This window comes from Oncorhynchus keta, chromosome 12, assembly GCF_023373465.1.
Source record: "Oncorhynchus keta strain PuntledgeMale-10-30-2019 chromosome 12, Oket_V2, whole genome shotgun sequence".
Lineage (NCBI taxonomy): Eukaryota > Metazoa > Chordata > Actinopteri > Salmoniformes > Salmonidae > Oncorhynchus > Oncorhynchus keta.
The window spans coordinates 42,612,789-42,638,227 of record NC_068432.1 but is presented as its reverse complement, the minus strand read 5'-3'; the positions used below and the strand labels follow the sequence as shown (position 1 = coordinate 42,638,227).

The window sequence follows — 25,439 nt, the reverse complement described above, 5'->3', positions numbered from 1 at the left end:
GGTTGGGGGCGAGAGGAGGAGAGGAGAGGGGGGGAGAGGAGGAGAGGGGGAGAGGGGGAGAGGAGGAGAGGGGTGAGAGGGGGAGAGGAGTGAGGGGGGAGAGGAGGAGAGGGGGAGAGGAGGAGAGGAGTGAGGGAGGAGAGGAGGAGAGGGGGAGGGAGGAGAGGAGAGGGGGGAGGAGGGAGGAGGGGGGAGAGGGGGAGGGGGAGAGGAGGAGGGGGAGAGGAGGAGAGGGGAGAGGGAGAGAGGAGGAAGAGGAGGAGAGGGGGAGAGGGGGAGAGGAGGAGAGGGGGGAGAGGAGGAGAGGGGGAGAGAGAGAGAGAGAAAGAAAGAAAGAAAGAAAGAAAGAAAGAAAGAAAGAAAGAAGGAAAGAAAGAGGGAGAGAGAGAGTCAGAGAGAGGGTTAGAGAAAGGGCTCTTTGATGTCCCTCTGGCCCTCAGGTGATTCTCCCTCCCCTTCATTAGAGTTCCTGGGAGCTACTTTCCTCGGTGCCAGGCCCCAGCCTGATCCTACACTACCCTAGCCGCCATCTGGTCCGCTCTGCTCCTAAAAACGCTTTCTGTTCTGCTACACACTAAACACTTAATCTCAGTTACGCACTCCATTTCTCTATATATACACAAAAGTACATAGTGTCACATTGACATACTTACCTAGACCTATACCCTATAGTAAGCACAACTTACAGAACTATAATTAAATGTTTCCTTTATTTAACTAGGCAAGTCAGTTAAGAACAAATTCTTATTTTCAATGACAGCCTAGGAACAGTGGGTTAACTGCCTAGTTCAGGGGCAGAATGACATATTTTTACCTTGTCAACTCTGGGATTGGATCTCGCAACCTTTTGGTTACTAGACCAACACTCTAACCACTAGGCTACCTGCTGCCCCAAATAATAGTGTTCTTCCTAAAACAATACATAACAAGCCACAATGCTTTCAATACAATCCATATTAGGAAGGTGTCCTTAATGTTTTGTACTCACCGTGTATATTTTACACAGTCTATGACTGGGTTCTTAGTGTAGCAGGATAATCTCAATTATGGATTCCCTCTACCTAGATGAGATATTATACAATAATATTGTCACTCCCACTCCTGCAGGCTAATGTACCATTAGTACATCAGTACTGAGTGTGCCCTCATTTGAGCTTCACTTGCTGATGAAGGAGCTTATTCAGAGTGTGTGTTCAGATCCTCATTGCCCTGGCATCATCACCAGGTCTGAAGACTGCCAGATAACACATGTACTCATCCAGCATGACCTTCTAGCCTCAGGTTACATCTCATCTGAATGGGCGGCATGGCTGTGTGACACACACACAGACACACACTCAAAGGTTGCATACACACACACACACAGACATGCCTGCAAGATCGCACACACACTGGCATGCATGCACGCACACACACAAACAAACACACACACACACTGGCGTACACACACACACATACTAGCATACACACACACAGGCATGCGAACACACCCCTTTCCCTGTTTTCTGGCTTCCCGTGAGAAACATTATGTACCAGATTTCTGGCAAATTAGAGTGCAGAATCCAGCGACCTTATCCAACAAATGGTGTAAGACTTTGGCCAGCAGCACCAGCCTCCTATTAGATCCACACACTGGAGTCCTCTGTCCTCCTGTGTGATGTCCAACAGACTGGAGTCCTCTGTCCTCCTGTGTGATGTCCAACAGAATGGAGCCCTCTGTCCTCCTGTGTGATGTCCAACAGAATGGAGTCCTTTGTCCTCCTGTGTGATGTCCAACAGAATGGAGCCCTCTGTCCTCCTGTGTAATGTCCAACAGAATGGAGCCCTCTATCCTCCTTTGTGATGTCCAACATAATGGAGCCCTCTGTCCTCCTGTGTGATGTCCAACAGAATGGAGCCCTCTGTCCTCCTGTGTAATGTCCAACAGAATGGAGCCCTCTGTCCTCCTGTGTAATGTCCAACAGAATGGAGCCCTCTATCCTCCTGTGTGATGTCCAACAGAATGGAGCCCTCTGTCCTCCTGTGTGATGTCCAACAGAATGGAGCCCTCTGTCCTCCTGTGTGATGTCCAACAGAATGGAGCCCTCTGTCCTCCTGTGTGATGTCCAACAGAATGGAGCCCTCTGTCCTCCTGTGTGATGTCCAACAGAATGGAGTCCTTTGTCCTCCTGTGTGATGTCCAACAGAATGGGGCCCTCTGTCCTCCTGTGTGATGTCCAAATGACTGGAGTCCTCTGTCCTCCTGTGTGATGTCCAACAACTGGAGTCCTCTGTCCTCCTGTGTGATGTCCAACAGAATGGAGTCCTTTGTCCTCCTGTGTGATGTCCAAATGACTGGAGTCCTCTGTCCTCCTGTGTGATGTCCAACAGAATGGGGCCCTCTGTCCTCCTGTGTGATGTCCAACAGAATGGGGCCCTCTGTCCTCCTGTGTGATGTCCAACAGAATGGAGCCCTCTGTCCTCCTGTGTGATGTCCAACAGAATGGGGCCCTCTGTCCTCCTGTGTGATGTCCAACAGAATGGGGCCCTCTGTCCTCCTGTGTGATGTCCAACAGAATGGAGCCCTCTATCCAACAGACCAGTGGGCTCATACTGGAGACTAGAAGGGGTACTGATTTCGGAATGGGATCAGTGAATGGTGCCAGTGTGTATGCATGTGGACATGACTGGTAGCCAGGACTGGTGGCTTCGTAATACAGGTAGGGTTGGTTTATATGGCCAGGACTTCTCTCTCTCTGTGTGTGTGTGTGTGTGTGTGTGTGTGTGTGTGTGTGTGTGTGTGTGTGTGTGTGTGTGTGTGTGTGTGTGTGTGTGTGTGTGTGTGTGTGTGTGTGTGTGTGTGTGTGTGTGTGTGTGTGTGTGTGTGTGTGTGTGTGTGTCAAGCTGCGATCGATAAGGATGACTCCTCCTCTGATGTCTGGTCATTAAGGAGAGATATCTCTGTGGAGATCACATTACTAATAATATTTAATCAAATATATGCCATTTATCATCATCATGAACACATCATGCGATAAATTGACCCTGGCTAGATGGACTCAGAGTCTCACCTCTATGTCTCTGGATGGACTGTACTTCAGACAGAGAGAGGATGACTGACACCTGATCCGTGTAACATGAGCTAAATGTCACGTCAGCACCAGCAGCCACCGGCGGGCCAGCAGAGGATTAACTAGTGAATATTCCACACATGGAAACAAGAGGACATCTAACAAACGGACATTAGACTCACACACAGATACATAATGTACTGTAGTAGTGAACATCTCACTAAGGGAAACCATATCCCCCTAAACAGAAAGGATACTTGGCACCAAGTGACACACATATGTTTGGCTATTGAATAGCCATTTCACTGTTACAGAGTGGGGTCTGACTTTGCTTTTTAGATGGAAAATAGTATCTGACAGATTTTTGACGGGCTTAAAATATATCTACAATATCTGTCTAAATAATTCATACAAAACACATTTCAAGAAATCCCAGTTGATTCATTTCTGATTTAGAAAACAAATGGGTCTATTATGGCCAAATGTTTTAACAGTGAGGCACTTTAGGCCAACTTTTTGATGATTGCATAAAGCAGGCTTAGAGAGTAATTTCCTGATTAAAACCAAGGCCCTGAATTAGCATGCAGTACAGTCAAGAGGACATTAGCTGTGAGTTGTGTGCGAGTGCAGAGCTGCGGCTAGGTGTTTGGATGTTGTAATGTCTGGGGGTATTTGCCCCAACGCAAACAACCTTCTTTACTCTATGCTCTCGCAATGTTCCCAATTGACCGCTTACTGCTAATCTACCCAATTGTCATCTGACTGGCTGGATGTGTGTGTGTGTGTGTGTGTGTGTGTGTGTGTGTGTGTGTGTGTGTGTGTGTGTGTGTGTGTGTGTGTGTGTGTGTGTGTGTGTGTGTGTGTGTGTGTGTGTGTGTGTGTGTGTTATATTTCATAAGGCTTAGCCTATACATTCAGCGTTATCTTCTTGATGCTGAAACAATTTCCATCGCCAAATCTCATCTCACCATCTAGGAAAGAGACTAAACTTCCCTGATGTGAACAGACAGTTAATTTGGTATTTACATGGCAACATGTGCCCGCATCAACCGCCAAATCAAACAATATTGAACACAGGCAAAGGTTATCCTACTTACCCACAGCATGACACTCTCAAACATTAGACACACAGAGAGACGATAACAATCATCATGCTTTCGCCATACCTTTCATTCAACCATTTATCCTTATTCCAGTGGAAGATTCTCGTTGCGATACCCCGGTCTTCAAGCTCTGGACCGTAAGCACGAGTGTAAAAAGTGCGGTGAATAAAGAGCATGTGTGTACTCACACAGGAAGAGGATCCTGCGAGCCCAGCCCGCCGCGGTGGTTTCTCTGCCTCTCCTCAACCCTCACATAAAGGATGTGTTGTTACCTGATTCAGCATGCCCTTATAGCACAATAAACACTACTGGCTTTCATACATTCATACAGTCATATGCCAGCAAGAAAGTAGCTTAGTCCTTTTCGACTGAATCTCCTAAGTGAGACATGTGGATCTGGATTCGTCTATACCCAATTTGAGTTGTGCTGTCGCGTATATTATTTGGTCTTGTCTGATTCTGAGATAGACTGGCAGTCCATATGAAAACATCGGGGAGATGAGAGTTGAGAAACTCCCCTAACGCACAGCATGCGTAAAAAGCGCAGCACGGTTCTGTCTTTTGGTTTACTATGAACATGTAGGCAAACAACTTTGGTGTTGAAATATCAAATGTACCATTATTGGCCAATATGAAGAGGGAAATAAATGTTAGTCTAAAAATAAATGCCAGTCTATCCCGATTGATATCCTATTTCAATTTGAACTGCGTGACCGTTATTCTAAAAAGGTGCGTCTACACTGTAAAAAAAAAAAACACAAGTCTAGTTGTTTCAACGATTTAGTTTTAAGTAACTGGTACCACAGTTTTTTTTTGTTTACTCAATTTTTTCCGTCAAAGTTGTACTTGAACTTAAACATTTTAGTTGTCCCAAACTTAACTCCAACATGAGAAAACAGACAAAAATGTAATCAACTTAATATGACGTGTTTGCTCAATTTGTCTCATATGTTCATTCAACTAGAAATGATTATTTAGTGAATCTTACCTAAAAAAAAGGCTGTGGAACTAGTTACAGACACAGTGCTTTTAAAATACAATGTTTTCAACTGACATATTTGACACACAAGGCATGACATACATGATTACATTGTGCATGTTCATTTATACACTAATTATTATTCCGCTTGTCCTTACCTGGGATTTGAATGCACAACCTCTTGTTTCATGGCCTTCCAATATTCCGCTATGCCACCATGTCTGTGTCAATGACGGATTTCACCTGTTTTGCTACTCTGCACTTCAAAATAAATCTCAGCTCTGTTAAAAATACGTCAGTTGAAAATATGTCAGTTGAAAACATTGTCTGTTAAAAAGTACTGTGTGTGTAACTAGTTCCACAGGCTTTTTTTTTCAGGTACGATGCCAAAAAAATTAGCAAACATCATTTTAAGTTGACTGAACTTTTGCAGAAGTTTTCTCCTGTTTGGGCCAACATTTTTTTTTTCAATGACAAAAGGTTGACAAATCTATAAAAAGGCTGTGGAACCAATAATATTTAGTTGAAATCAGTTGTGAAAAGGGAACCCTGTTTTCGCCTGCCGTCGGTGGTATTTTGAGTTGGGGTTTAGGCAACTGAGGTCCTCTTGTTGCAACTCTGTTCTGCGATTTAGAAGCAGAGCTGCACAGTGGTATGAAAACCACAGCCGCCCGCCTGTCTACCGTACTGTGGTTTATTCATCATGTCCACTCATTACACACATTCCCTCCAGCTGTGTCTCAAAGGAACACTGAGAACAGGTCTCAGAGCAGTGTCTGAGGTCAGACAGTTCATTTGGGTACTTGGGAAGTCTGGCTCAAGCAGGTCCTGAGAACCTCACAAATGTTGTGTGATTGTGTGCCATGCATTCAAGCCGAGTAAAAAGTCAAACCGTTCAAACAGCCAAAGTTTTTTTTGTTGCTCTCTTGGGACTAGTTTGCACTCGGCAAAGTGTTATATAATGGTTGCATCACCAAGAAGAGCTGGAAAAATGTATTGTGAGTTTTGTCAACCCGTTCATTGGAGTGACTTTGCCTCACAAGCCTACCTACCTCATGGTAGCCTATAGCCTTGCTGTATCCTATAGCCTCGGTGTAGCCTATATCCTTGCTGTAGCCTATAGCCTTGGTGTAGCCTCGCTGTAGCCTATATGAGCAAACTATGGCCACCGCCAAGAGGTCTAGACCATTATGGCACACTTGATCTATGCCACAGGTGTGCACTTGCCCTGTAGTTGTAGGGTTGCTGGTTCAAGACCTCTCAATTGCTAAACTGGTGGCAGCTCTTTCAACAGGACAGCTGTTGGACCAGTGAACAAGGTGTCTTAAAGGTGTCTCTGATCACCTGTCACCATTGTCACCTTGACAATAACTGCTGTCATAAAAACCCAAATGTACATTTTTATGGTCAAGATGCTGACCTAAAGGCACTTCAGCTGAGTAAGGACAGCAAGTTTCTTCAACAGATTCTAAATAATTCACCATCATTGCATAAGTGAATTAACCAGAGGACTGAACGGCCCTGTCAGCACTGTGTAGGCAGTATTTCAGTCAGAGACCATAACGTAATGGGAGGCAAGGAGCTGACTGAACAAGTGCTATGCCTATGGCATTTCAGAGGTTTGTTTAACACAAAATTCCTCTACTTTGTCAAGCCTCTTTTAATTCAATAGATCATGTTCAGTTTAGCATTTGGTCAAATCCCCCTCAAACTAGTTTCCCTGTTTGACATATTGCAATAGCAACTCTCTCAAAATATTCTTAAAAATACATTGTTTACATGAAATGCTTTCTCACAAAAGATAATAGGTGGAAAAACATCAACTCTATGGGGGAGAGAGAAGTGCTGTAGCATATAATCTCTAGCTGAGGATGCAGCCTTTATAAGTGAGTCTATGTCGACATCCTGTGGTATAAAGGATATCACTGGAATAACGTGCAAAGGCATTAGCGTTACCTTGTTAGTTTTACATCCATCAAGTGGACATTATTGAATGATTTGACAGCATGATTTGTTATAATAGCATCTCTGGAGCATTCTCTTTATGTAACTACAACAAGGGCCTTATGTAACCTAAATAGCAATCAAATCTATAGAGACAGGCTTGGATGTGTGCTGACTGTTGACTATCGTAATCAAAGTCGAAGAGCTTGCCAAATTACAATGAAAACAAAATGATTGTGCTTAAATGCAAAGAGGTGCGCAGGCAATGAAGAGTGAGACTTAGCTATGTTGAATTAACTATGGTGAAAATACTATCCTATGGGCTTTTCTTTTAGCATTCTATTGGCACACTGGGGAATGACACTGACTCGATTGTTCCATAACATAACATCATAACACTTTACAATAACTATCAGACTGTAAACAGACAGCAAAGGATTTAATCATTATTGTGCATTTTAAGTCATATAAAAACAAAATATAAAAAATTGCCAAACGCCTCAAAATATGTATTCTGAAAATACAAGCCACTCATGTCTATTCATTCGAAAAAAAGACATATTGTCATTGTAGTGTAGAAGTTTAGAATATAGATATTATTACATTGTAGTGGAGAAGGTAAGAATATAGACAGTATTATATTGTAGTGTAGAAGTTTAGAATATAGATATTATTACATTGTAGTGCAGAAGTTTAGAATATAGACAGTATTATATTGTAGTGTAGAAGTTTAGAATATAGATAGTATTACATTGTAGTGCAGACGTTTAGAATATAGACAGTATTACATTGTAGTGTAGAAGTTTAGAATATAGACAGTATTACATTGTAGTGTAGAAGTTTAAAATATAGACAGTATTACGTTGTAGTGTAGAAGTTTAGAATATAGACAGTATTACATTGTAGTGTAGAAGTTTAGAATATAGACAGTATTACATTGTTGTTGTCACGCCCTGGTCTTAGTATTTTGTGTTTTCTTTATTATTTTGGTCAGGCCAGGGTGTGACATGGGTTAATTATGTGGTGTGTTTTGTCTTGGGGTTTTGTAGGTATTGGGATTGTGGTATAGTGGGGTTATCTAGAAAAGTCTATGGTTGCCTGAAGTGGTTCTCAATCAGAGGCAGGTGTTTATCGTTGTCTCTGATTGGGAACCATATTTAGGCAGCCATATTCTTTGAGTGTTTTGTGGGTGATTGTTCCTGTCTCAGTGTTTGTTTGCACCACATAAGGCTGTTTAGGTTTTCACGTTTATTGTTTTTGTATGGTTTGTCTTTATTGAAGATGAATCGAAATAACCACGCTGCATTTTGGTCCACCTCTCCTTCATCAGAAGAAAAACTTAACAGTAGTGCAGAAGTTTAGAATATAGATAGTATTACATTGTAGTGTATAAGTTTAGAATATAGACAGTATTGCATTGTAGTGTAGAAGTTTAGTATATAGACAGTATTGCGTTGTAGTGCAGAAGTTTAGAATAGACAACTAGATAAGAACAGTCTATGGGTTAGGAGCAGGAAGGTTCTCTAGAATGTAGAATGATGTATTTTAGAATGTCTAGGAAGCTTTAAAGTTCTGGAAGACTTCGGCCACCTCAAGCCAGCTCCTGAAGCAGGCCAGGCCCTGGTCCCGGATCTGTTTCCTGCCTTTCTCTGTGATCACATCTCCATTCTCCTTCACAATCACCAGCTTGGGGACTGCTGTGATTTTGTACCTGTTCTTGAGATCACTGGGAAGGGAAAGTGGAACAGCACAGGGCACAATCAGGTCTTTATCACCACATGGTCCATACCAGGCAAAAATAATACATTCACTTTTCATGAAGGCACAAAGGATTGTGTCAGTCACAGAAACCAATTATGAGAGGGATGTTGCAGGATAGCTACACACGTTTCTCATAATTGATAGGCCAATTATCAATCAAATGGGTGAGAATAACAATTTCAGAACACATGTTCTACAACAGTGGTTCCCAACCAGGGGTTCTAGGACCCCTGGGGGTACGTGGCCTATCCACAGGGGGTACTTGAGAAGACTAATGAGACCATATGCCTACTGGTAAAATGCACATGAGGGGGTACTTCAGGGGTACTCCGGGCAGAGCAACATTCAGTTGGTTGTACAGTAACCGAAAAAGGTTGGGAACCACTGTTCTACAACATAAAATACAGGTCCCAATGTGTCAGAGCATACAGAAGGCTAGCCTTGCAGAGTTCCAATCACTTTGGCTAATCAGGCACGTAGACCTTGCCCCATTTTTAAACCTAATCCCTCAGAGGGTGACGCATAAACCCTTTAAAAAGCCCGTAGCCTACAAACCGTGGGGAAAAGCATATACGATCAGTTCAGCCATAATGTATGTAGACATTTTTGTGTCACTAGGCTATTTACAATAACTCAAATAGGAATAGGCTACAAGAAATAAGCTAAATCCTAAGAATTTACTGTTTGTATTGATCCGTCCATGGCAGGGCCAGCCAGTCTCCGTGCATGTCATGGTAATATTCCACCATATCATCACTTGACTTGTCAGAAGATATGAAAACTATTTCGAACTGTGCAGGTGGCTTGCTCTCCTCGACAAGTTCCGTGTAAAAATCGCATAGACAAGGGGTGAAATCTATTATATTATTATTATTATTATTATTAAATCTCGAAAAGGCGGCCACCTGCCGGCAGAAAAATATATTCCTACTACTTTATTCCTGAGAGTTTCCTCTGGATCAATAAGATCCCCTTCTTTATTGAGCAGAGTTTTCCCAACAAAAACCTCCACCATGGTCGAATTATTTCCACTCCACTGACTGAATACATTTTTTCACAAGACTCATGCAAAAAAATGTCTACTTATCATGCACCATTATATTATAGTCAGATCGAGTGTTTACGGGCACCAGTGAGAATGACATGAGGCTTGTTCTCAAAACGAGCCAGTTCAGATACCGGTAATTCGTTATCCTGCACACCAGTTCTAGTTATATACAGGTTTAGTTATACAAAAATATTTGGGACAGCCACTAACGACCTTGGCAACTGTAGTCAAAACCAGTTTAAGACGGTTACAGTTGTAGCAGTTACCCGCGGTGAACCGTTACTAACCAAGACGTGAAATCACTCGTAGAAGTGCAAAACGGTCATCATTTTCATTCTTCAATCACTATAGAGATAGTTACTGTCACCTTTACAACCTGTCATAACGAACTGTATCGACTGCTGTAGAGCTGGTTACTGTTGGTTGGCTAAAACAAACTGCCAGTTTGATTGACATCTCACGTGGCCAATCAGTGTCCTAAGTCCTCCACGTAACTATTTAAAGGTACAATCAGTAATATTTACACAATGCAAATAGCCTTATGTCTTTATACCTGCTGAACACTGTGTATGTGACGAATACATTTGATTGAGGGGAGTGATCTTCTGTACGAGAAATACCTAAGTCTGGCATCTTTAAAAGCAGAAAAACCATAAGGAAAGAAACCACCACACAACCTCACATTACGTTTTTATTTTCTCAAATGTTATAAGGATACTTACGTAACAATTATAAAAATGACAGATCTAAGTAACATGTTTTTAAATGCTTATACCCCTAAAGCAAATCAAATTAACTCTACATTGTTTAGAGTAATAACAAATTACCAGTTCAAATAGAAGCCATTGAAGTAGATGCCAACAAACAGTAAATTATAGTTTTAAATCTTATTTTAAACTGATTTAAGAGTAACTTTGAGAAATGAAAACCCTAATATTTTCTCTTTAAAGTGTCTATGTACATGGTTTATTCTTCTGATATGTAACTAAGATGTGCTACCTACCTTGCACACCCCATACATACACACACACACACACACATATATATATATATGCTGTATAAACATCTCCCTACCAATTTTATAAGGCCTTTTTCTTTGAGTTCATGTTTTCCTTGTGGCACTCAAAAGATACATCTAAAAAATATTTACGGACAACATTGGTATTGTATGTGAAAGATATGATCCCTCAAATGCTGTGTAACACTGGCATCATGTGGCCTTTCTATTGGCCCCTCATACAACCCCAGTGAGTTTCATCCTATAGCAGAGCAGAATCAAAAATGTTATACAAAAAATTACTTTGCTTTTCTTAAGAAATGCAAAAGAGGAAAATAAAAAAAGGGAGCGTCACAACAGGTAACAGAATGAAGATAACCTCATAGAAAAAGTTATGACAGATGCATGTGTGTATCTCACACTAACTTCCACTTACAGTTCTACTGTTTCTGCTACTCATGCAAAAATAATGGACTATTTTCATATTCTCTTTTTTACATTTTCTAGCCCAAAATGAACCAACATCAAACACAGTGTGAAATGCCAATCCATCAAACACTTTCAATTATTTTCCTGAAGGTGACATCTTGCATAAAACACAAGTCAGTTTTCAGTTTGGAATACAACAGGATACATAAGATACTTGTGTTTATTTTCTTAGATACAGAGGTGTATACGGTACCTTATGGGGTCTTCAAATTATGAGCCTCATTATAACCGATACACAATCTCTCAGGTTTTCATTTCTAAAGCTACCATTCAGCCATACAGTCAAAGAAAGAAAAACAGTTATAAAATGTAAAAAATAAAAACTAATGGGCTTTATGTCTCTGCAGGCACTTCAGCTGAAGATGCAGTGGTTTATCTAATCGCAAATCAGTCACAACGGCACATCTGTTCTGTTACTACACAGGCTAATGAAAATATCAGGACTATACTACCTCTTCAGAGACTGGGAATAAACACTGCTAAAGGTCGAGAAGGGCATGGAGAAAGAGTAGTAAGGCAGAGGAGTGTAGAGGAGGGGTTACAGTCACATGAACACTAAATGTTACTACAGTAATTAACAACATCTGTATGTCAGAGGTTCTAGAGTGCTCAGTAGCCCACTGTTTCTCTGACAACCATTGTAACATTCCAAAGGGGCATCTGGTGAATGTTGTTTTGTCACACACAGAGAAAGCCAGAAACAGCTATCACATTTTAACTACATTATTATAAGCTTTAAATAATGGCGGGAAACAGCTCATCTCAACAAAATATGGCAAATAAAAGTCTAATTGAGGCTAGTAACCTTTCCTTGAGTACAATATTACACACACTCTATATGTTGCTTTTAAAGTTTTGAATACTTGTTGTGAATTAACAGTTGTGTGAAGACTTTAGAAACACTTTAGTATTGTTGTAGTGGTACTGCTGAATTTAGAACACTTTTGAGGAGCAGGTTTGAAGTTTTAGTTTCCAAATACTTTGCAGTGCTTTCACCATACTATCTTTATTTTTTTTAAAGGCATGATAAAACAGTTTACTAAAAGGTTACTATGCCAATTAAACAGAAAGTCTGTTTAACACAAAGACAGAGGTGAAGAAGATGTCTCTAAATAACGTATTATAACAAAAGTAAAAAGTAAACAAATATAGAAAATATGCTTGAACCCCCCCCCCCCAAAAAAAGGTAAACATATGACTACAGGAACGGTAATAACAAACATAAGTATTATCTGAATAATTATAATAATTATTGCTGTTATTATGATTGGATAATTAATGATAAGGGTCGAGGGCTTTGGCAAGGCCTAATGAACAAACTCAGTCTCAGGACTACAGATTAACGTTCTCACTGGTCAATCATTCTGAATAGTGTTTGTTGAGAATGATCAACATATATTTATTATTAAAAGGCTAAACTTATAAAGACAACTGCGTAAATGTTTTCTGAGTGGATTCTTTGAAATTAGTGCTTCAGATAAAACTGCAAATATCGGCATCAGTATTTAACTATCATTATATATGAACATACATGAAAAAGTTATTGGAAAAAAAACAAAGAAACATTTGAATTAAAACAATGGTCATGTCCCTCACAAAACTTCAACAAATGCCTTTGCTCACTGCATATGTTGTTGTGTATCTTTTAACATTACAAACAAACAAATATAATCATAGTCAAGGATTGAACAATTCTCTGAGATGGAAACAAACCCAGATAGTAATTCACTTTAAAGGTTGCACTAAATATGCAGTGTTCAAATAACGCTGATATCTTTCTCCCGTCCCTCCCCTTACAAAGGGATCTATGTAACAAATCCTTCAGATCTTTATTCTGATAGGGGCAGCCAGTTGCAGAAACAAATAGTCTTCTCAGCCAATCAAGTGGCCAATAACTCAGTTGCACAGTGACCCCTCCCCTCTCTCTCTTCTGACTAGATTCTAGAACACGAGATGCTTTAGTAGCAATCCAAAGGCTTCAGTGAAATATCCAATCTAGCTGTCCATCTGTCGCATCTCAAAGAAGCTGTTGCACGAAACGTTCGAGATACATTTAAGAAAAGTTGGTGGATAAGGTAAGGTTCCATGTGGTGATGATGACCATTGTCTTTCCTGCATCCATCATTAACTCCCCAGACAGACCTCCTGTCCTCTAGGCCCAGAGACCCAGTGCCCTTTTCACACTACCGTGCCGACGTGAACCAAACTGTACCACCTCTAACATATTTTCGCATAGTCTTTTCAGCTATGGTGGATGTACGTGTAACCAGGCCAGCCCAGTACAGCTCGATTCGGCTCAGTAGTGTGAAAAGGTCAAAGGGTAAAAGGTCGCCTTAGGAGGTCTTGACAAGGTCGTAGACGTAGATGTGGAAGTCGTCGTCGAACTTGATGAAGTAGACTGAGGGTTTGGCATCCACCTGGTGGATAACCATGCCAGTTCGTTTGGAGCCGTCCTCTTTGGCGTACTCCACCTGTTTCCCCACCAGACTGTCCACTACCTCCCCTGGCTCCCGCTCTGCAGGCGGAGTGTCATCTGGGGGAGAAGAAAATACATACGTTTACCAATTCATTCATTTAGCTTTATTTAACCAGGTTAGTCCAATTGAGATCAAATCAACAGGCAGAGACAACACAGAAACAGGTTTATTGTGGCCTGTCAATGTCAGGTTAAATTAATCCCTAGACTAGCAGAAGAACTGGTGGACCGTTATAGTTTGTTCCCCATAGGAATAAAGAGGGCTCTGTAATGTAAGTTTAGCATAACAATGATGATAGCTTTAATCATTAAGGGAGAACATCAAAGAGTAGGCTATTATCATTATTAAGAGAAGCCTCACCATCCGGAGAGAAATGTACCTACTTTGAAAGTCAATACTATACCCGATTTCGATTCGAGGTGTACCAAATCCGACCCGAAACATGTAAGAGATGAGAGAGGGCCGGGTCCAAGTACAATTGGGTCTGTATCGTACCCAAATGGATCCGAAAGATAAGAAAATGCTGCTTTATTGCCGCGCAGCCAGCAAAATTGTTTTGACTTGTCTGGCAGTGAAGTTTCACACGTACATTTTTTGTTGTATCTAAAATAATGGATACGTCTGGTCGACAGCTTGTATTTTTATAATGGCATCTCTATAGGTAGATGGAGAATGTTATGAGGTTCTCTGAAATGTTTTCTTTATTTCTGTTGAAGGAGAATATTTTAATGTGATGTTAGCCTGTCAGTCTGAGAGCAGCACATAATTCTACCTAATATTCTGTATTATTTTATTGTGTGCACTGTGCAACATCAACATTTGCCTATTTAACTGATTTGATAAAAATGTACTTAGACTCAAAGGTTTGACCAGCAGCAAGCTTCAAATTAAAAAACAATTTTGAATAGGCTACGGAAAGATGGAGGCTATAAAATCAAGTCTCTAATCTGCATTTCCAGATGATTTTCACATTGGGATTAGGTATTTGATTAGGATCCCCATTAGCTGTTGCATAAGCAGCAGCTACTCTTCCTGGGGTCCAACTGTTAAGTATTTTAAAAATTTGGGATTAGATCTACACTGCTTAGAATTTTATACATTTTCAGAATTTGGTTTTCGGTCTACACTACTAAGTATTTTAAACATTTTCATATTGGGATTTGGTCTACACTGATTAGTATTTTATACATTTTCACATTGGGATTTGGTCTACACTACTTAGTATTTTATACATTTTCACAATGGGATTTGGTCTACACTGTTTAGTATTTTGTTAAAAGAACACTATAGTAGAATGGAGAGATCTGTTTACCTCTCAGATTTTAGTATTACCATACCTGCATAACATATTATACGCTTTGTAATAAGACAGAGAGTCTCATACATGCTGTCGGCTTTAACTACATTTTTACTGTACTCACTGGAGTCAGGCATGATCCTCAGGTCTCCCTCCTTGTAGTCGTCTAGGAGCTGGTACATGTACAGAACAGGGTCTTTCTCGTAGGTGATGAAGAACCAGGTGTTCATGATGGGGGCTCGGGCCAGAACCATGCCCCTCCACTCGTCTTTAGTCCCGTCCTCCGTCTCAAACATATGCTCTACAGCCTTCCCTATCATCGTGTCGGCCAGGTTGACGTCGCTGGTGCGCGTGGAGGCTGTAACAGGCCAACAAAAATATGGGACAGGGATGATTGGTAATGAAGCCAACAAGCACTTCAATTACAATTATTATTTTTTTGTTTTGATTTAACTAGGCAAGTCAGTTAAGAACAAATTCTTATTTTCAATGACGGCCTAGGAACAGTGGGTTAACTGCCTGTTCAGGGGCAGAACAACAGATTTGTACCTTGTCAGCTCGGGGGTTTGAACTTGCAACCTTCCGGTTACTAGTCCAACCACTAGGCTACCCTGACGCCCCATTTCTAGCACGGACAAATCTTAGAGAGATTCGCATATGAACATAGAAGACCATTAGAGCACAAAAATAAGCTTGTCTATGATAGTGGTTTATCCACATTGTGCGATCACTAAAAAATCAATATGTTGAGATAACAATGTTGACACTATATATACACACATTTGGAAAGAATTCAGAGCCCTCGACTTTTTCCAAATTTTGTTAAGTTACAGCCTTACTCTAAAATTGATGAAAATATATTTTTTCATCAATCTACACACAATAACCCAAAATGAGAAAGTGTAAAAAAATAACTTATTTACATAAGTATTCAGAACCTTTGCTATGAGACACGAACATGAGCTCAGGTGCATCCTGTTTCCATTGATCATCCCTGAGATGTTTCTACAACTGGATTGGAGTACACCTGTAGTAAATTCAATTGATTAGACATGATTTGGAAAGGCACACACCTTTCTATATAAAGGTACCACAGTTGACAGTGCACATTAGAGCAAAAACCAAGCCATGAGGTCAAAGGAATTGTCTGTAGAGCTCCGAGACAGGACTGTGTCGAGGTACAGATCTGGGGAAGGGTACCAAAACATTTCTGCAGAGTTGAATGTCCCCAAGAACACAGTGACCTCAATCATTCTGAAATAGAAGAAGTTTGGAACCATCAATATTCTTCCTAGAGCTGGCCACCTGGCCAAACTTTGCAATCAGGGGAGAAGGGCCTTGGTCAGGGAGGTGACCAAAAACCTTAATTGTCACTCTGACAGAGCTACAGAGTTCCTCTGTGGAGATGGGATAACCTTCCAGAAGGACAACCATCTCTGCAGCACTACACCAATCAGGCCTTTATGGTAGAGTGGCCAGACGAAAGCCACTCCTCAGTAAAATGCACATGACAGTCCGCTTGGAGTTTGCCAAAAGGCACTTAAAGGACTCTCAGACAAGATTCTCTGGTCAGATGAAACCAAGATTGGTTTAATTTGGCCTGAATGCCAAGCGTCACGTCGGGAGGAAACCTGGCACAATCCCTACGGTGAAGCATGGTGGTGGCAGTATCATGCTGTGTAGATGTTTTTCAGCGCCAGGGACTGGGAGATTAGTCAGGATCGAGGGAAAGATGAACGGAGCAAAGTACAGAGAGACCCTTGATTAAAACCTGCCCCAGAGTGCTCAGGACCTAAAACTAGGGCGAAGGTTCACCTTCCAACAGGACAACGACCCTAAGTATACAGCCAAGACAACGCAGGAGTGGTTTCGGGACAAGTCTCTGAATGTCCTTGAGTGGCCCTGCCAGAGCCCAGAGAGACCTGAAAAAGCTGTGCAGCGACGCTCCCCATCCAACCTGAGAGAGCTTCATAGGTTCTGCAGAGAAGAAACTCCCAAAATACAGGTGTGCCAAGCTTGTAACATCATACCCAAGAAGACTCAAATCAAATTTTATTGGTCACATACACATGGTTAGCAGATGTTAATGCGAGTGTAGCAAAATGCTTGAGGCTCGGGGCTGTAATCGCTGCCAAAGGAGCTTCAACAAAGTACTAAGTAAAGGGTCTGAATACTTATGTAAATGTGATATTTAAAAAAAACACTTAACAAATTTGCTAAAATATCTAAAAACCTGTTTTTGCTTTGTCATTATGGGGTATTGTGTGTAGATTGATGAGAGAAAAATGTAATCAATTTTAGAAAAAGGCTGTAATTATACAAAATGTGGAAAATGTCAAAGGGTCTGAATACTGTCCGGATGCACAATAGACCAAGTCCATACCTTGACGGTCAGGGAGCACCTCAAGTCCCTGCACCCTCTCATCTTTATGTAGCTCCAGGCCGTAGACACAGTCAAAGCCGTCGTACTTGATGAGGTAAAGCGAGGGGTTGACGGGCACCTGGTCCAGCACCATGCCTTTCCACAGCGACTGAGACGCAGTGTTCCCCTCCTTCCAGATGTGCTGGATACGACAGCCCACCATGTTCCGGCGGGGCGCAGATGACGACACCACCTTGTTGGGGCCCATGCTGTTCTTGTGTTTCCTGTACATTTCAGATTTCAGCCAATGAGAAGAGAGGGATTGGGGAAACAAATATCCACATAGCCAATGAAAAGAAGAGGGAAAACCTTTGATACAGTGCCTTGCGAAAGTATTCGGCCCCCTTGAACTTTGCGACTTTTTGCCACATTTCAGGCTTCAAACATAAATATATAAAACTGTATTTTTTTGTGAAGAATCAACAAGTGGGACACAATCATGAAGTGGAACGACATTTATTGGATATTTCAAACTTTTAAAAAAAATCCAAAACTGAAAAATTGGGTGTGCAAAATTATTCAGCCCCCTTAATTTAATACTTTGTAGCGCCACCTTTTGCTGTGATTACAGCTGTAAGTCGCTTGGGGTATGTCTCTATCAGTTTTGCACATCGAGAGACTGAAAAATTTTCCCATTCCTCCTTGCAAAACAGCTCGAGCTCAGTGAGGTTGGATGGAGAGCATTTGTGAACAGCAGTTTTCAGTTCTTTCCACAGATTCTCGATTGGATTCAGGTCTGGACTTTGACTTGGCCATTCTAACACCTGGATATGTTTATTTTTGAACCATTCCATTGTAGATTTTGCTTTATGTTTTGGATCATTGTCTTGTTGGAAGACAAATCTCCGTTCCAGTCTCAGGTCTTTTGCAGACTCCATCAGGTTTTCTTCCAGAATGGTCCTGTATTTGGCTCCATCCATCTTCCCATCAATTTTAACCATCTTCCCTGTCCCTGCTGAAGAAAAGCAGGCCCAAACCACGATGCTGCCACCACCATGTTTGACAGTGGGGATGGTTGGTTCAGGGTGATGAGCTGTGTTGCTTTTACGCCAAACATAACGTTTTGCATTGATGCCAAAAATTTCAATTTTGGTTTCATCTGACCAGAGCACCTTCTTCCACATGTTTGGTGTGTCTCACAGGTGGCTTGTGGCAAACTTTAAACGACACTTTTTATGGATATCTTTAAGAAATGGCTTTCTTCTTGCCACTCTTCCATAAAGGCCAGATTTGTGCAATATACGACTGATTGTTGTCCTATAGAGACAGAGTCTCCCACCTCAGCTGTAGATCTCTGCAGTTCATCCAGAGTGATCATGGGCCTCTTGGCTGCATCTCTGATCAGTCTTCTCCTTGTATGAGCTGAAAGTTTAGAGGGACGGCCAGGTCTTGGTAGATTTGCAGTGGTCTGATACTCCTTCCATTTCAATATTATCGCTTGCACAGTGCTCCTTGGGATGTTTAAAGCTTGGGAAATCTTTTTGCATCCAAATCCGGCTTTAAACTTCTTCACAACAGTATTTCGGACCTGCCTGGTGTGTTCCTTGTTCTTCATGATGCTCTCTGCGCTTTTAACGGACCTCTGAGACTATCACAGTGCAGGTGCATTTATACGGAGACTTGATTACACACAGGTGGATTGTATTTATCATCATTAGTCATTTAGGTCAACATTGGATCATTCAGAGATCCTCACTGAACTTCTGGAGAGTGTTTGCTGCACTGAAAGTAAAGGGGCTGAATAATTTTGCACGCCCAATTTTTCAGTTTTTGATTTGTTAAAAAAGTTTGAAATATCCAATAAATGTCGTTCCACTTCATGATTGTGTCCCACTTGTTGTTGATTCTTCACAAAAATATACAGTTTTATATCTTTGTTTGAAGCCTGAAATGTGGCAAAAGGTCGCAAAGTTCAAGGGGGCCGAATACTTTCGCAAGGCACTGTAACTGGCTGTCAGTCCTTCACAGTACATTAGCTTCTAGATAAGTCTGGTATTACAGTATATCAAATAGGATACACTATTCAAATAATGAAATACACTATATAAACAAAAGTATGTGGACACTCCTTCAAATTAGTGGATTCGACTATTTCAGTCACACCCGTTGCTGTATAAAATCGAGCATAGACATGCAATATCCATAGGAAAAACATTGGCAGTAGAATGGCCTAACTGAAGAGCTCAGTGACTTTCAACGTGGCACCGTCATAGGATACCACCTTTCCAACAAGTCAGTTCAACAAATTTCTTCCCCGCTAGAGCTGCCCTGGTCAACTGTAAGTGTTGTTATTGTGAACCGAAACGTCTAGGAGCAACAACGGCTCAGCCACAAGCTCACAGAAGAGGACCACTGAATGATGAAGCACGTAGCGCATAAAAAAGGTATGTCCTCGGTTGCAACACTCACTACCGAGTTCCAAACTGCCTCTGGAAGCAACATCAGCACAATAACTGTTCGTCTGGAGCTTCATGAAGTGGGTTTCCATGGCCAGGCAGCCGCACAGAAGCCTAAGATCACCATGCGCAATGTCAAGCATCAGCTGGAGTGGTATAAAGCTTGCCGGAATTGGACTCTGGAGCAGTGGAAACGTGTTCTCTGGAGTGATAAATCATGCTTCACCATCTGGTAGTCTGACGGTCAAATCTGGGTTTGGAGAATGCCAGGAGAATGCCAAGAGAATGCTACCTGCATGAATGTGTAGCCAATGTGAAATGGCTAGCTAGTTAGCGGTGGTGCGCACTAGTGGCGTTTCAATCGGTGACGTCACTTGCTCTGAGACCTTGAAGTAGTGGTTCCCCGCGGCTTTTGTGTAACGATGCTTCGAGGGTGACGTGTGCAGAGCGTCCCTGGTTCGCGCCCAGGTCGGGGCGATGGGACGTACGTAAAGTCTATACTGTTACAAATGCATAGTGCCAACTGTAAAGTTTGGTGGAGGAGGAATATTGGTCTTGATCTAGGCCCCTTAAGAGTTCTAGTGAAGGAAAATCTTAACGCTACAGCATACAATGACTTCTAGATGATTCTGTGCTTCCAAATTAGTGGCAACAGTTTGGGGAAGCCCCTTTCCTGTTTCAGCATGACAATGCCCCTGTACACAAAGTGATGTCCATACAGAAATGGTTTGTTGAGATCGGTGTGGAAGAACTTGACTGGCCTGCACAGGGCCCTGACCTCAACCCCATCGAACACCTTTGGGATGAATTGGAATGCCGACTGCGAACCTGGCCTAATCGCCCAACATCAGTGCCCAACCTCACTAATGCTTGTGGCTGAATGAAAGCAAGTCCCCGCAGCAATGTTCCAACATCTAGTAAAAAGCCTTCCCAGAAGAGTGGAGGCTGTTATAGCAGCAAAGGGGGTACCAACTCCATATTAATGCCCATGACTTTGGAATGAGATGCTCAACAAGCATGTGTCCGCATACCTTTGATCATGTGGTGTATGTAGGCCATGGCAATGTATTACAGACAAGATCTGCTTTCTTTCCATCCCTTGACCTGTCTACAGGAGTCCTTTAAAGATTGTATTCTGTGTGAATATAGCCCTGACCATGGTAGTGTCCCTACACAGCTGATACTAACCATGACCATGGTAGTGTCCCTACACAGCTGATCCTAACCCTGACCATGGTCATGTCCCTACACAGCTGCTACTAACCCTGTATTAACTTTAGCAGGCCACTTAAGACCAGTATCTGATATCAGGTATTCAGCATGGCACTACTAGACTTAATCATTGACTTATCTTAGCAAGCACAACTGATGTTCTCTACCTTGGAAAAACTAAGCAGACAGCAGATGGTTTTAGCCTAGCCTGAAAGCAGCTTTAATGTAATACTACTACACAACATGTATACATTTAGAACAGTTGAATGCCTACATTGGCACAATCACAAAGCTAAGGTAAGTACAGTGCATAAGGATTCCTGGCTTACTTGTGGGAGTCCTTTTTCTTCATGTTTGAAGAAACACCTGTGTGTCCTTAGATAAAAATAAAAAAACATCACAAAAAAAACATCAAACGTTCTTCTAGTGCAAATGACTGTAGTGAATGTATTCAGTAGCTAATCTACTCTTATCAGTAGGCTAAATGTACCGGATTATGTGTAACCTGAAGATAACAAGAGCAAACAACAAAGGCTGTGTCCCCCAAATGGCAGCCGATTCCCTATAGGCCAATTAGAGTACTACGTTTGACCAGAGCCTCTAAAGGCCCTGGTCCAAAGAAGTGCACTATAAAAGGAAACAAAAGTTGTGCACTATAAAGGGAATAGGTGTCCTACAGGTGTTTCCAACATCACCAGGCAAGCTCTATCCTGGAACCAGCAAGCCAAAAAGAAAAGAGGACGCCCTCACCAAGAGAATCGGCACGGGGTTGAACGAGCTGGAGAGGATCGTCGATGACCTATGAGCCCAAAGGAGCGATGGGACTAATTAAGTAAGCAAGTGAGTAATAAAGGAAAAAGGGTGCCATTTGGGACGCCGACAACATCTATAAAGAGCGCAAATGGGATTTGTAGCACAAATGCTCAAATGTCAGCATGTGGAAACAGTGCCAGGGAAACTAAACCAAAGCATGGATTGCTGTCATACAATGTCCAATGACTGCTTACAGGGTACGGAAACCAATATGTAATTTTCAAATGTAGGTGTACTATCCCTTTAAAGCCAAACTAACCTGCATCGGCTCTGGATCTCTGGCCGGGTGCACTCTTCCCGAATGGGGTCTTCATTCATCAGGGTATAGTGGAGCAGTCTAGCTGCCAGACTAGGGTGAAAATATCTATGGTACCAGGTCTGGGGTGTAAAAATGCCAACGTAATGAAAACATTAATGATTTATGTTATAGCCCAGAGAGATGGACGATAGCCAGGGAATACATCTGAATAGAAGAGTCCAGTCAGAGGAAGGTAACAAGTCAGAAAGTGAAAATCTATATATGGCAACCAATTCAGAAAATGGAAACAGGCAGGGAGGGAAAAAAGAAAGTGTCTACCCAGTGCAGGCAGATAACGGGGATAAGGACGGATTATCTTTGATATCCAATCCAGATTGTCCACGGTTGGTTGAGGACTGACTTCGGGGCAGGCTAATATTTCTGTTCAGGGATGATGATCACGTCAGGACTCTGGGTAGACCTGCAAACCAAAAGAAATGCTGATATACATGTGAAGATATTCAGTCACTTTAATGTTGAATTTTGCACTTAATCTAAAAAAAAAATCTGAAAGCTTTGTGTTTGTTTACCTAGCCTATTTCAAACCAAAGCAGGCTCCCCAAACACCACTTGTGTGGAAATGTCAGGATTAAACTAGTCCTGTCCTGTCAGTTCTACTCATAGAATTAGAATGATTCATGAATCAGTCAGGAAACATTAAATCATGAATAGAATCGATTCATGAATAATTCTAATTCTATGCTAGACCACTATAACAGCTGGTACCTTCTCTGCACTGCAGACTAGGCCTATATACAACAACCCATTCATATGTTGCAGTCTTGTTTTAGGCCAACATGAGTATCAAATCAGCAGCGTGACTATCCGGACTGATTCCTGTAAAACCGCTCACAACACAAGCCTTTTCACAAACCACCAGATCAATAATGCCACATCTGCCATCTGTTTATAGTGGACAGCGAGGGCTGTTATACTTACTCTTGGACTAAAAATCATGCTCAATGGAGGATCTCCATCTAAAAGCGTTATTTTTTTGTCTAAGAAATGGAATAGGTCTACAGTATGTTTAATCTGTAACATGAACAGCACCATCTAGAGGTCAGAACCTGGTAATATCAGGATGTAGGATGGGACATAAACCTAACAGCACACAATTTGGGAACAATCTGAGATGGTGGGTGTCAAAGTCCTCTTTCTTCTGCTTTTTGAGGTGGATGACCCAGTAGCCAAGCTGATCTTTCTTGTTCCTCCACATTTTTTAAGTGAAAGACAAAAAATGTGAGGCATTTATGGCAGTTGGGCATGTTGAGCCTGCTCTGCGAATGTTTTTACTGACAATAACCAAAATACAAAGAATTCAAGTACTGATCTTTCTGGTTCCTCTCCTATGCTGGGTGAAATGCAGGCAATACTGTACAGTGCCTTCAGAACATATTCATAGCCCTTGACTTATTCCACATTTTGATGTGTTACAGCTTGAATTCTAAATGGTTTAAATATTTTTTTTTCTCACCCATCAACACAAAATACATAATGACAAAGTGAAAGCATGTTTTTAGAAATGGTATGCATTGAAAAACGAAACACAGAAATATCTCACTCCAAAGAGTTAATACTTTGTAGAATCACCTTTGGCAGCGATTACAGCTGTTAGTCTTTCTGGGTAAGTCTCTAAGAGCTTTCCACACCTGGATTGTGCAACAATTGCCCATTATTCAATTCAAATTCAAACTCTGCCAAATTGGATGTTGATCATTGCTAGACAACCATTATCAGGTCTTGCCATTGATTGTCAAGTATATTTAAGTCAAAACTGTAACTCTGACACTCAGGAAAATTCACTGTCTTATTGGTAAGCAACTCCAGTGTTCATTTGGCCTTGTGTTTTAGGTTATTTTCGTGCTAAAAGGTGAATTCCTCTTCAGGGGTCTGGTGGAAAACAGACTGAAACAGATTTTCCTCTAGGATTTTGCCTGTGCTAAGCTCCATTCCATGTATTTTTTATCCTGAAATACTACCCAGTACTTAATGACTACATGCATACCCATAACATGATGCAGCAACCACTATGCTTGAAAATATGGAGAGTGGTACTCGGTAATGTGTTGTATTTGGATTTGCCCCAATCATAACACTTTGTATTCAGGACATCAAGTTAATTGCATTGTTAATTTTTTTTGTAGTATTACTTTAGTAACTTGTTGCAAGCAGTATGATGTTGTCTTTGCCTAACAATGTTTGTACCATGTTCGTGCTGTTTCCATGTGTTGCTACCGTGTTATTGTCATGTGTTGCTACCATGTTGTGTTGTCATGTTTAGGACTCTCTTTATGTAGTGTTGTGGTGTCTGTCGTCGTGATGTGTGCTTTGTCCTATTTTTTATGATCTCAGTCCCCATCCCTGCAGGAGGCCTTTTGCCTTTTGGTAGGAGATCATTGTAAATAAGAATTTGTTCTAAATGGACTTGCCTAGTAAAATAAAGGTTTAAATAATATATACAGTGCCTTGCGAAAGTATTCGGCCCCCTTGAACTTTGCGACCTTTTGCCACATTTCAGGCTTCAAACATAAAGATATAAAACTGTATTTTTTTGTGAAGAATCAACAACAAGTGGGACACAATCATGAAGTGGAACGACATTTATTGGATATTTCAAACTTTTTTAACAAATCAAAAACTGAAAAATTGGGCGTGCATAATTATTCAGCCCCCTTAAGTTAATACTTTGTAGCGCCACCTTTTGCTGCGATTACAGCTGTAAGTCGCTTGGGGTATGTCTATCAGTTTTGCACATCGAGAGACTGACATTTTTTCCCATTCCTCCTTGCAAAACAGCTCGAGCTCAGTGAGGTTGGATGGAGAGCATTTGTGAACAGCAGTTTTCAGTTCTTTCCACAGATTCTCGATTGGATTCAGGTCTGCACTTTGACTTGGCCATTCTAACACCTGGATATGTTTATTTTTGAACCATTCCATTGTAGATTTTGCTTTATGTTTTGGATCATTGTCTTGTTGGAAGACAAATCTCCGTCCCAGTCTCAGGTCTTTTGCAGACTCCATCAGGTTTTCTTCCAGAATGGTCCTGTATTTGGCTCCATCCATCTTCCCATCAATTTTAACCATCTTCCCTGTCCCTGCTGAAGAAAAGCAGGCCCAAACCATGATGCTGCCACCACCATGTTTGACAGTGGG

General features: G+C 41.5%; 3 protein-coding genes across 8 annotated transcripts in view; all 3 read right to left on the bottom strand.

Annotated features, from left to right (window-relative positions):
* Window positions 1–4,602, bottom strand: part of LOC118391522 (chondroitin sulfate N-acetylgalactosaminyltransferase 1-like) — a 50,556-nt gene extending 45,954 nt beyond the window's left edge. Inside the window, exon 1 of one of the 2 annotated variants that reach the window (XM_035783009.2) lies at window positions 4,217–4,602. The gene's annotated coding sequence lies outside the window, so the exon portion shown is untranslated. The remainder of the gene's footprint in view (window positions 1–4,216) is intronic. The other variant, XM_052458352.1, reaches the window with a different exon arrangement.
* Window positions 4,603–7,496: 2,894 nt separating this feature from the next.
* On the bottom strand, window positions 7,497–10,297 carry nxnl2 (nucleoredoxin like 2). 2 transcript variants are annotated; one of them, XM_052458351.1, is made up of 3 exons: window positions 9,728–10,269; window positions 9,519–9,695; window positions 7,497–8,802 (listed from the first exon to the last, which is right to left on the bottom strand). In XM_052458351.1, the coding sequence occupies exons 1-3, from the start codon at window positions 9,850–9,852 to the stop codon at window positions 8,631–8,633; spliced, it is 474 nt and encodes a 157-aa protein (XP_052314311.1). In that variant the 5' UTR covers window positions 9,853–10,269; the 3' UTR covers window positions 7,497–8,630. The 2 variants fall into 2 exon arrangements, 1 of the variants encoding a protein (XP_052314311.1); XR_004827208.2 differs by lacking the exon at window positions 9,519–9,695 and having other exon boundaries at window positions 8,662–8,802; window positions 10,173–10,297.
* A 265-nt stretch (window positions 10,298–10,562) lies between these two features.
* Window positions 10,563–25,439, bottom strand: part of LOC118391521 (spindlin-Z) — a 20,561-nt gene continuing 5,684 nt past the window's right edge. The window contains exons 2-7 of one of the 4 annotated variants that reach the window (XM_035783004.2): window positions 22,566–22,707; window positions 22,248–22,366; window positions 21,505–21,550; window positions 17,529–17,791; window positions 15,270–15,503; window positions 10,563–13,904 (exon numbers count right to left, since the gene is read on the bottom strand). In XM_035783004.2, coding sequence (XP_035638897.1) covers window positions 13,705–13,904; window positions 15,270–15,503; window positions 17,529–17,791; window positions 21,505–21,550; window positions 22,248–22,302 — 798 coding nt within the window. In that variant the 5' untranslated portion in view covers window positions 22,303–22,366; window positions 22,566–22,707 and the 3' untranslated portion in view covers window positions 10,563–13,704. The remainder of the gene's footprint in view (window positions 13,905–15,269; window positions 15,504–17,528; window positions 17,792–21,504; window positions 21,551–22,247; window positions 22,367–22,565; window positions 22,708–25,439) is intronic. The other 3 variants (XM_035783005.2, XM_035783007.2, XM_035783008.2) reach the window with 3 other exon arrangements.